Here is an 11664-nt window from a genome sequence, read left to right on the forward strand (position 1 = left end):
CGTCCAGGCTCTGTTGCCAAGGCTACCGTACAGCCTCTCTTGCTGCATATACCTACGAAGCGGCCGCCTGTGGATATCCTCTCTCTCTCTGTTTCCTCCAGGATACAAACAAAAGAAAATAGGACCTCTTGGACTTCATTTTCCCTCCTCTTCTTCCTCTTCTTCCTCTTCTTCCTCTTCTCCTCCTCCTCCTCCTCCTCCTCGCACACACAGACGCCACATTCCTGTTTTTATCCCTCCGATTTGCCTCCGTCCCCCCCCCCTCTCTCCCTCTCTTCTTCCCCCTGGTACGTCCCCTCCTCCCTTTTCTCTCCCATCTCCAGCCTGTCTCACATGAACACACGCTTCTTTTTTCTCCCAGACAGAGGAGCCGTGAACGGGATTGATCGGCGGCAAAGGGAAGACGGACGGACGGCCATGTGAAGACGGACAGAGCCAGGTAAGAGGAATCCACCGGCCGCCTCTCCTCCTCCTCCTCCTCTCCATCCTTTTTTGCGCGACACACGAGTTGAATACCAATTCTCCCGCTGCAACTGTCTGGGCTTTCGGGAAGTCATCGCCCGTTTTTTGGTGCCCGACAACATGTTGCTCCCCGTTTCCCGAGCCTTCCTCCTCCGGTGCGCCGTTTGTTTGTGACGGTGTGGGAGTTACCGGAGGGGGATGCAACAGTCCAGCTCCCGGGGTGATTCATTACTAATCCAAGCGGCGCGGCTCTGTGTGGTCGCCCCAGCTCGCCGTAGCCCCCCTGTACGTGATATGAATGGGGGTTATTTTTGGTCGGTTGGTAGGAATGGAAACGACGTACCATTCCAGCACTGGTTTGCGTTTCCTGTCTGGAAAAGCAGCGCACTCCAACCGTAGCCCTGTGTATATGTCTTTTTTTTTTTTTTTTTTTTAATGTCTGCATTTCCAGATTTTTCTCTTTGCAAATCAATTTCTCTGTGCAGTGCTTTTAAATTATTCATAATGCAACACAGCGTCAACAATAGGTTTGCATTTCGCACTAAAAGGAGACGGGCCCTGCAGAGAGTGAGGTGTAGAGTATGTAAACAATAGCAGCGATTGATTTTCTGTCTTAGGCATATTCAAGAAGAAGAGGAGGCAAGAAAGTACACTGCGTTTTGGATCGTAAGGTCATGACAAGATTATGTGCGCGTACAGCCGAGGTAAACAGGCGCACCTCGGCCCCTCGTGACACTGTCTCACGTTACCGTCCAATCATCACTTCCACCGCGAGCTTCCGCTTGCCTTGGCTCTTTGCTCCGTGGACACTTTGACTGTTTAAGCTCGTTTGAAACCTAATACGTTTTATTTCTTTCTCTTGTCCCGTGCTGCATAAGAGGGCATTTAACATCTGCGATTGTGAAGTGTCTCTGCGGTCATCCCAGGACCAAACACATGAGTTTAATGTATGGGCTGTTTGGACTGAGCTGGATGGCAGGGGATCAATGGGAATACTACACACTATTTAAGATAAGATAATGTTTATTTGTACCACAGTGGGGGTATTCCAGTGTTGCAACACAGATTGCACGGTGACAAAGGCGGTTAGCGCTCTTGCCTCCCAAGAAGGAGATCATGGGTTCGATTCCCGTACCAGACCAACATCACATGATCTCTCTGGGTGGAGTCTGCATGTCCTCCCCGTGTTACCGTGGGTTCTCTCCGGGTTCTCCGGCTTCCTCCCACCATCCAAAGACATGCATGCGTTAGGTAGAATTGGCAACACAAAATTGGCCCTATGGACAAGTGTTGAAAATTAGCATATTCTGCCATATACACACTTAAAACATTGCATCTGGTTTGTCCAATGTAAATGCTGTGTACATAAATAAATAAATACATTCGGCCCAGAAGTATAATAATAAAAACGGATCACTTAGAAACTTGGGGACTGAGGGGGTGGTGGGTGTGTCAGGGCCCAAAGACACAGCCCATCAGTGAGCTGCCAGCACAAGGTTAATGTAAAAGTGAATATCTTAAAGTCTTATTAAATACTATTGTCCTAGATTATAATACTAGTTACCGTACTAATAAAGCATAGCAAATTTGCACTAAAATGTTAAGTCCTGCTTCAGTGCTGAGCAACATTTTCCATAAAGTGCACACCACAGTGAATTTCCTAGTTAAAACCCCAGTACAAATATTTTTGTCCAAAATTTAAAAAAAAAAAAAAAAAGCATAGGAGTTTGTTTCTTATTGCACTAAAAACACAGAACTATGTGTCCTTACAGTGAGCGGGTTTGCATGTCCACAACCCTGACTTGTACTTAGTCTGAAGGAGCCTCCACCTGCTGGTTTGGAATGTTTCTTTGGCTATAATATTCCTCTGTGTGGCATAACATAAATCTATCTCGATGTTATTCTGTATTAGTGGTCTCTTGAGATGAGACGACGTTTGTTCGAAAAACATGGCAGACATTCAGATATTGTTATCACTCGGTGAACACATTTTGACCAGAGAAGCCGGTCATGCCATCAAGTGAAAGAGGTATATTTACTGCATAAGCAAATTCAATTCAATTTATTTTTGTAGCGCCAAAATCACGTCAGCAGTTGCTTCGATGGGCTTACCAGAATTGTTGGTTTAATAAAAAGAACGTCCAATGAAACTGTAATTAGCAAATAAAAGTAAATGTAGGTTAAAAGATTCAAGGCAATATCAACATCATCGCAGAGCTTCAACTTTGTACTTGTGTGTATTCTTATATTTGTAGTGTCAGTCTGTGTACAGTATTCTGGTTGTCACAGTTACCGAAACGTGTCACTGCTTCAGACAACCTTCACTCAAAAACCCAGCTTTTCTTTCCAGCTGTATTTGAGCTGTTTAAGACCAGAGACCTGCTTATATGGTTTAAATGTGTACATGAGTAGATCGTATGTTACCATGGATGCGGAGACTGGCGTAATCACTTCAAAACCACCATCAGCCAACAAGAAAGAAAGACTCCACTGTTCATCGCTGCACTTCTTTCACAGGCTTGTACTTGGTTAAGAGGCTTCAGAGTGATTTAAGATGTCTGTAATGAGAGTTTGGGACACTGAGTGAGAAGGGACAGAGGGAGAAACAATGGAGAAAAGACAGGTCCTGACAGTTTACGGTGTCACCGTCCTCCGCTCAGGAAAGGGGAGCAGACAAGGCTGTTACTCTGCTCCATCGTTTGATAAAACAGGATTACTAGCACTGTCAGTGTGACCAGTGACTGGTCAGATTGACCACCTGTGAGAGGAGCTACTCATGACTGTACACTCAGTGTCATTCAGTAGAATACTGAATACTCCTGTTAAAAGGTAGAGTAAGGGCACTTTTAAACGTCAATATAGGGCTCTTTGTAATTTAGATCCATTGCAATTAGATGTTCTGTTGAACTTCTCATTATAAGTAAAAGCCCATAAGTATCATTATTATCAGTTATATTGATTGCAATTTACTTTTTAGGCATCTCAATTACTAATTCTAACACTAGATTGAAATGAAATGTGAAATATGGAAACATAACTTTTTACATGTGTTCACCTTACTGGCCTTCTGTAAGATCTTGTTAAAGGTTTTCTCTGCCGTGTTCCCTCAGGTCTCTGCTGCACAATGATTGACAACAGCCCCCAGAGCACTGGACTTCACCTGATCATATGATCTACCCCCTCATACCCTGCCATCTACAAAGGTGAGTCATGTGATTGCTCAGATCAACTCTCACACAAGTGTGCATTTGCCAATTTTGTACAATCTATCCATTGATGAAAACACATTTAAACCAAAGTGATATGGAGCGACACCTTCCCCCGCTTTCACACATCCCCGCGCACCATGTGGCAGTAATCAGCCAATGCACAAAACATCTTTATTAATGGCTGAAGGACAAAGGCGCAGGATGGAAAAGGAGCTTTGAATACACTGCTAACTGATTGAGAGTGTGTATGTGCGTGCGCTGTCATTGGATGATAATACTCAGGACGGATGAGAGCCACTCTGTTACCTAGGCGACGGACAGGGCTGTAAACACGCTACCCCTGACTCATTTCTCCACAATAGAGGCTCTCGCGCCCAGTCTCCCTCTCTCACTCTCACACTCACACAATGGAGTCCAATTTGACAAAGACAAGAGGATCCGGATATGACAGCCACTCCAAGCCGCTTAGCTATACGTCTGCAAAGGGCAGAGGGACGACGGCGCGCTCTGTCCCGTGCACGCTTATTTACATACACGCATGCACGGCACCGCCTGTCCAGCATGTGTGGAGACGTAATGTGGATGCCTGGGCCCTGATCATGCAGACACCATGACATTTTTAAATAGACGTATCTCACTCAAAAATAAACCTCATTCTTTGTAATAAAAGGAACGGTACAAATGTGGAGAGTGGATTGATTTTTGCAGTATCCCGATAGTGATAATCAGATAATAATCATGCCTTTAAATGTGTTAGTTGCGGTTGAAGTACCAGACAAATGTGAAACGACGCAAAAACATGCAGAAATAAACTGTAGCTTCCTCAATTTCTAATCAATATACATGCTATTTGAATTATGTATGTCTTCAAAACAACATTCATAACAGATAAGATGCTAAAGTCATTGCACTAAAAACCAAGGCACTCAGTCAGTTTTGGAAAAGTTAAGAAGCCTTCATTCCATCTTGGTAAGTGAAGCTACTCTTAAAGCAACAGACATTGTTGCATAATTTTAAACATGCATCACCATAATATTATTTAAACCACTATAGAATACACATAAAATAAAAAAAAAACTGCCAATTTTGCCAGAAAATGTTATATACTGTACACATACAATCCAATGAAGCAGCTTCCTTACAACCACACAGATATTTTGATATATCGCCCACCTCTTTATATGTTTCAGAAAAGAAAGAAGCATTTTGTGTGTTTTTTCCCTATTTGTTTTTTACTTGCACTGATAAACATGTGTCCTTCCTGTGAGCTGGGCTTGCCTCTCCACCAACCTGACTCGTTATGGCCTAGGGGAGCCTCTTTCTGCTTGTTTCCATGGAAAGTATTATTTTTTTTCCGCTGAAATATTTCACAGTATGGCACAAAATGTATCTATCTCCATGAGGAACGTCCTGGAGTATGGTGTTAGCTTTCTATTTCCATGGAAACACGCAGGCGACTTTCCACCTCCAGAAAGTTGCATAGTGTTGCTTTAAACTAAACACATTTTTTTTATTTTATTTACCCAGAAAAGAATTTGATTTATTCATATTTGCACTTTATAATTATTGTTTGGTTTGCGTTTGATTGACCCTGATCTGTGAGTGCATCATGTAATTACTGTGTTTAATGTGTTTAATGCCTCTAAACACAGGAGCGCTTCATTTAAGGGGAGCATGACGCGTAAGCTGAGCAGCTCTACACGGTCGCCCACTGAGGACTCCATCTTCCTGAGGCCAGATGAAGACCCTGTGTGGCTGGATGAACCCACGAAGACTGAGAAAAACCTTGATGGATTTAAGAATAAAAACGAGTCGACTGAATGCAAAGATCCTCCCAACTTTCACGGAGAAGAAGTGTTTCTGCACAAAGTCTACAGTCTGTTCGTAGAGATCCACTTCTGGGTCGCTCTTTTTGTTGCGTCCCAGGTCATGGTACGTTAGCTGAAAATTGTATTTAGGATTATGTATGTCGAATTTCATTTTTCTGTGTAAGCGAGATATATTTTTCACAAGAGAATAAGCAGAGCTCGTGTCTGGTTACTCACGCATGAATGAGCGTGCAAACACACTAGCTTCACTTTCTCTGTCCAGGGCTACTGGCTGTTCTTTGTGATGGAAGGAAATGGGCCATTTTCTTCAATTTATAAAGCTCTGCAAGTAATAGACTTCTACCTTGGTTTCGTCCTTCCATACCACCCAATCTTTGGTGGGGACGTAAGTATCAGAAGAACTACATAAATACGGCATTGTTTTTATATTGTTGAATTATCTCACACTAACAATTTCACAATTTTCACAATTTCTCTGTAAATTTAAATTGATTTATTTTAATATACAGAAAGAAATGTCATAACTTAATTATAGAAATGTTCAGTATTTCACTGTATTATCCCAGTGTGCACCAAAAATCAGTTAAATGTAATTTAACATATATATATTTAACTCTGTATTTCTTCCAGTCAACTTTATTGATGAGGGAGGTTTCCCACACTGAGGAGCACAAGTGGATCTTCAATGGCACTGCAGGCATCGGCGTTGCCATCTCTTTTATCATGGTAAAACCCACAGCATATGTACTAGAAAATCTGCAATGGCTGAAGCCATTGCTGGAGTGTTCTGCGTCTCTCCCTCTCCCCCCCTCTCCCTCCCTCCCACTCCCTCCCACTCCCTCCCTCTCTCTTCCTCTCCCTCCCTCTGAAATCTGATTAAATCATCCATGTGTATTAGAAATTAAAAGGTTGGATTTTCAGTCTCAGAGACTATAGCGGACTCACTTCAGAACATAGAATCAGTTATATTCCTATTACCGGTATAATTCCGAGTCTAATAACATGTATAATTTTTTATTTTCTGTTTTGCTGCAAGATCATCCACATGGTGTGTAAGTGGCGCTACAGCAGTGGCTTATGGTCATCAGGACCAGTCGTAAAGGACATGGGAGAGCGGCGTCAGTCAGTGAGTCGGCAGCCCTCCTTCACCCTGTCGGAGTGGACCGACGCTCAGGAGGACCTGCTGGATCTGGACCCAGTCCCACAGACTCCTGTGTTTGACATTGGCAACGACACCAGGACAGAGGTCGATTCTGCCACACTCACCGTCACTCCAGTCGGGCTTCAGGAGCGGTGTGTGCTTATTATTTTACTCACAACTCATACAATAATGACATGATATTTTATCACATGTCTGTGTTGACCTTCTCTGCTGAACAGGAGGGGATCGAATGTCTCCCTGACCCTGGACATGTGCTCACCCGGCTGCACAGAGCCCTATGGCTATGGCGCACAGCTCTCCCCCAGAGACCAGTCAGCCCAAGAATACCTCCGACAGGGAACACATGTCCTAACCCCTGCCCAGCTGCACAGCCGGGCCATGGACGACCAGGCCCTGCAGGCAGAGTTTTATGTGAGAGCAGCATCAGCGCCTACACGCCTACACTCCTTAGATTAAGTATAAGTGAGACTCACGGGGAAAGATATGGACGTGCACACCTAGACAAAGAAGTGCACTCTCCCACACACAACACCCAGTGGAGCTCCGCACACACCCGTAAGCTTCTCCAATGTCGCTAAGTGGGCGAAGGAGAACACATACAAGCATATTTGCATATTGAAAACCCATGAAGGATTTCAATGTCTGCTAGGCAGATACATGTGCAGTCACAGTAGTCTGATGGAATCTTATTGTTTATTTCTAGTTTGACTTGTACCTTCTTCGTGGTAATAACTCTGTTATATTTGTCTTGGTTTAAATGTCCATCAACAGGAAACTCCCATGAATTTTGTCGACCCAAAAGAGTATAATTACCCAGGGCTGGTGAGAAAGAACCGCTACAAAACTATCTTACCAAGTGAGCAGACAACAAATAAGTACAAAACTTACACTATATACTGGATGTAATCTTATTATTTCATACATGCTCTCACAGACACACACAGCAGAGTGATCCTAAAGTCAGAGGATGAAGACGACTTCCTCAGTACCTACATCAACGCTAATTATTTAAAGGTAAAGCAATGGAATCCCCTGGAACCCTCTGGGGCTGTTGCCGTGCCTTCTATGTCAGTGTCTTGTGTGTGCAGGGTTACGATGATGAGGAGCAGGCCTACATAGCCACACAGGGTCCTACAGTGAACACAGTGGGAGACTTCTGGAGGATGGTGTGGCAGGAGAGATGTCCGATAATCGTCATGATCACAAACCTGGAGGAGAAAAATGAGGTTTGTCAAATTGTCTAATACCTTGTTAAATAAATTTGTTTTAAAACGACACATTCACAGATGATGCATATTTCAGAAATGTGCAGAATACTGGCCAGAGGACACTGTGACCCATGAGGGCATTGAGATCACTGTTGTCTCGGTAACGCAGGAGGACGACTACAGTCTGAGGGTGTTTACTCTGAAGGTGAACTGATGTTAACGTGATGCATGCTCAGGGCAGATTAACATGGCCCTGTTCAGTGCAGTGTAATGTGTTCAGTGTTTGAGTTTATTTGCTACATTTTAACATAAAGTCCATCAGGTTAATGTGTGTGATGCATGTTGCAGCATGAAGGAGAGGAGCGGAGTCTGCGTCAGTACTGGTACACCTCATGGCCAGATCAGAAGACACCAGACAAAGCTCCACCCCTCTTGGAACTGGTACAGGAAGTGGAAAGGGCCAGAGATGAAGCTCCGCCTTCCAGTGGTCCTACAATTGTGCACTGCAGGTAAAGTCTGCTGCATCATTTAGAGATGTTTATTGATATATCCCACCATTGTATGAGAACTGCTGGTGGCAAAATATGCATGAATAAACAGATATCTAGTTCAAACTGATTTCCTCAGGGAGGACATACTTGAATCAAAATTATGTTAATCGTACAGTAATCTGTTTTCCATGATTACCCCATTGCTGTGCCTGCAGTGCTGGAATCGGTCGAACTGGCTGCTTAATTGCCACCTCCATCCTGTGCAAGCAGCTGAGGACTGAGGGTGTGGTCGACATCCTGAGAACCACCTGCCAGCTCCGTCTGGACAGGTAACAATCTGTGCCATTTCCCAGATTTATTTTTAAACTAACAAAATATATGGACTGAAGGGTGATTAATAGTGAGTTACCAAATACTTCAATTCTTAAGAGTGGTAACAAAACCAGCAGGTTTATCTGAAGCCTTCACCAACCACACATTGATCAGCCACAGTTGGAAAATTACAGGTGTAACAAACATGCTTCATTTTCCTCTACAGTGTCCTGCTTGGCTTTGAGTATATAATGACTCCGTAGCACTTTTAAATGGCAGGAATTAGTGCTGGTTATTACATTATTTTAGATAAAACAGCTTATGTCATATTAAACCATATTCAAATGCACTGTTTTTGGTCTAGCCTGGTTACCTGATGTTTGAATGCAGTTTTCCCTTGTGACTCTGTCAGAGGCGGGATGATACAGACAGGTGAGCAGTACCAGTTTGTGCATCATGTCCTGAGCCTGTATGAGAAGCAGCTGTCCCACACCGCTGAAGAGTGACCCTCTCCCCGTCTGAGCGCCCCCAGACTGAGACACGCCACTGTACACTGAGCCACCTCTGGTGGTATGCACCACTGTAACTATATCATCACATCCTACATCATCCAGTCATCATCCACTCCAGGCTTGTTCATCTGGACTTTATCACTTTGGAACATTTGTGCTTACTGTATGTTTTTGTGCTGATGAATCCCAGAGTCACATTCAACATATTTCCAAGCATTTTGTATTGCATATAAATAGTTTATTTAAGTTACACCTTGGATAAAGATGATAAAGAGATGCCAAAAGTGTTAGAATCATGAATTATTGATCCCTCACTCACACAGTGCGTGCTTATTCAAGTTCTGCCAAAGTATTAACTATCAGAACTTGTAATTTTCAACTGAAAGATGTGAAAGGTGTGTGAGTTAGTGCTCACATGCCAGCATCATCAAACTAATCAATATTTGTCATATTTAAATTTGTATCATTATTTTATGAACTGAATTGTTCATAAACATACAGGAGACATCTCATTTCCAGGTTGCATGGTGCTATGTGTTCATAAAAGGCATGTGCAATCTTGAACATAGGAATGTATAACAATTAGGTCAATAATGAATTCATACCAAACTACAGTATTACAGCTCAATGTACCTGTTTACTCAAAACCATGTGTTCACACAGATATTCCCACATTACAGCCACTTAGACGTATACACGCAGAGACATCACAAAGCCAGAAGAGCTGAGAAGAGGAAAAGAAATAGAATAACTCCATCAGAGAAAACCAAACCTGAAAATACGACACCAAAAGTGACAATGGCCCATGTTACAGACTGGTTTTCAAACACATCTATTTACATAATTCTCAGAGCTCAGAACTGACAGACTTTGTGATGCCTCTGCCTTCGGTAGCTGGAGACCAGGTTAGTGACGTAAGCCCATGATTGTTGTACAGACGGGCCAAGCCTAATCTGTATGAAGCACAATAGATCAAGGTTCTTTCTCTGAAGTTAAAGCTGTAACACTTCTTTTTCTGTATTGTGTTTTGATTGTGTTAATTTAAATGAACTGCATGTGCTGTATGGGACTTTACAGGTCCAAAATCAAGCGACGTGATTGGTTGTCCTGCTTTTTGTTGTGTAAAAAGTTTTAAGCCTATATATTGCTTGCTCTCGGCCAATGCTTTTGATACAGTTTGCTTTTGTGAAACCAACCAGAGATATTTTTAGAACATTTTGATACAATCCTTTCGAGTAGATGCCTTGTGTATATTTCTGTTTACACCATGATGGAATGTAGCTCATACTGTGGATCAATACATTGGTTTCTATTGCGAGATTTGACAGAGCAAAATGTGACAACTACCTAAATTACTTTAGAGCACAGAAGAATTGGTTAGGTCCTCAGTAGTATTCTGTTCTGCCTTTAGGCTTTGCTTTAATATGCTTTGCTGTATGTGAACATTTTATTGTTTTATTGAAAATTTTACCTCAGACTGAGTTTTCACACAGTCCTCAATTCCATCTGTGGCTTGTCATAGGTCATAGTTCACAACATGAGAAATAAATGCTAAGTGTTAGGCAGCTATAAAAACAACAGTTTTCTATGTAACAGATTCAACAATGTGATGACATCATCAAACAACTTGAACCTTGTCATAGGGGGATTAAAATGAATGTGTAAATACACATCAATGCTCATTATTCTTAACTGACAATTTAAACAGCCAATTGTAGGAACCTGTCATCATGTGTAATGAAGTTGTATTTCCATTGGTCGTTTGATGCTTTTTGGTTTTGATATAACCAAAAAAATGGGAAAGTGAGATCTTGGATATTGGACATACATAACCAGCAAATCAATATTCCACCTCTCTGCTCCAGTATCGCTTTGAGTTGTGAGTTTTGCATCCAAATAAAAATAGATTTTCATGAATTATGGTCGCTCATCTTGTTTCAATTTCACAATAAGTTCCAAACATTACTAAATAAAGAATGTATGTCTATGTAACATCTAATCTATATTTTGGTATTAATACGGTTATCTGACAGGCAAAACATAAAATGTGCAAACTCTGGTATTACCCAAAAAGTACAGAATGTGATATTGTGAAGTGCATACCTAGTTCAACTTGGTATGGGTAAGGGAAGTTGTTATTAAATATTCCAATTCCTCAAAGTATAGTTCATCCAATAAGTAATGTCAGCCTAATTAATTCCCCACCATCCAAAAGAGCAGTTTGACAAACGTGCAGTTAAACATGTCACCACTAGATGTCAGTATACATACAACATTTAGCCTCTTCCATTGATAAACCCCACATTCATAATCACCACTCAGCTCAATACATTCTATACGGCGGAATATATACCCACAGACCTGAATACTACATTTAAGAATATCTAAAATCTTCTTTAGGGAAATAAACATCGTGTGAAAAGTCAAATTACCAGAAAATATCGTCATAGCCTAATATAAAAAATATGAAATAAAGAAT

The 11664-nt window shown here is 42.0% G+C and overlaps 1 protein-coding gene across 2 annotated transcripts; it reads left to right on the forward strand.

Moving 5' to 3' along the window:
- Positions 1-269: 269 nt before the first annotated feature.
- ptpn5 (protein tyrosine phosphatase non-receptor type 5) lies at positions 270-11102 on the forward strand. Of its 2 annotated transcripts, none has more exons than XM_072434731.1 (15): positions 270-287; positions 362-439; positions 3573-3665; positions 5324-5603; positions 5763-5885; positions 6131-6226; positions 6537-6793; positions 6881-7073; positions 7434-7518; positions 7597-7676; positions 7751-7888; positions 7965-8075; positions 8219-8379; positions 8577-8690; positions 9086-11102. In XM_072434731.1, exons 3-15 carry the CDS (start codon positions 3631-3633, stop codon positions 9177-9179), a joined length of 1767 nt encoding a protein of 588 aa, XP_072290832.1. In that variant the 5' UTR covers positions 270-287; positions 362-439; positions 3573-3630; the 3' UTR covers positions 9180-11102. The 2 variants fall into 2 exon arrangements, with proteins under 2 accessions (XP_072290832.1, XP_072290833.1); XM_072434732.1 differs by lacking the exon at positions 270-287 and adding an exon at positions 1080-1166 and having other exon boundaries at positions 421-439.
- The last annotated feature ends 562 nt before the right edge of the window (positions 11103-11664 follow it).

Source organism: Eucyclogobius newberryi, unplaced genomic scaffold (assembly GCF_026437365.1).
Source record: "Eucyclogobius newberryi isolate DKJ021-1_F unplaced genomic scaffold, fEucNew1.0.hap1 SCAF_7, whole genome shotgun sequence".
In the NCBI taxonomy this organism is placed as follows: Eukaryota; Metazoa; Chordata; class Actinopteri; order Gobiiformes; family Gobiidae; genus Eucyclogobius; species Eucyclogobius newberryi.

Excerpts from the sequence above, each read along its gene's own strand:
- ptpn5 (XM_072434731.1), top strand. The coding sequence starts at position 3,631 with ATGATCTACCCCCTCATACCCTGCCATCTACAAAG. Across the intron at positions 5,886-6,130 it reads ACCCAATCTTTGGTGGGGAC|TCAACTTTATTGATGAGGGA; the intron begins GTAAGTATCAGA and ends TATTTCTTCCAG. Across the intron at positions 6,794-6,880 it reads CCAGTCGGGCTTCAGGAGCG|GAGGGGATCGAATGTCTCCC; the intron begins GTGTGTGCTTAT and ends TCTGCTGAACAG.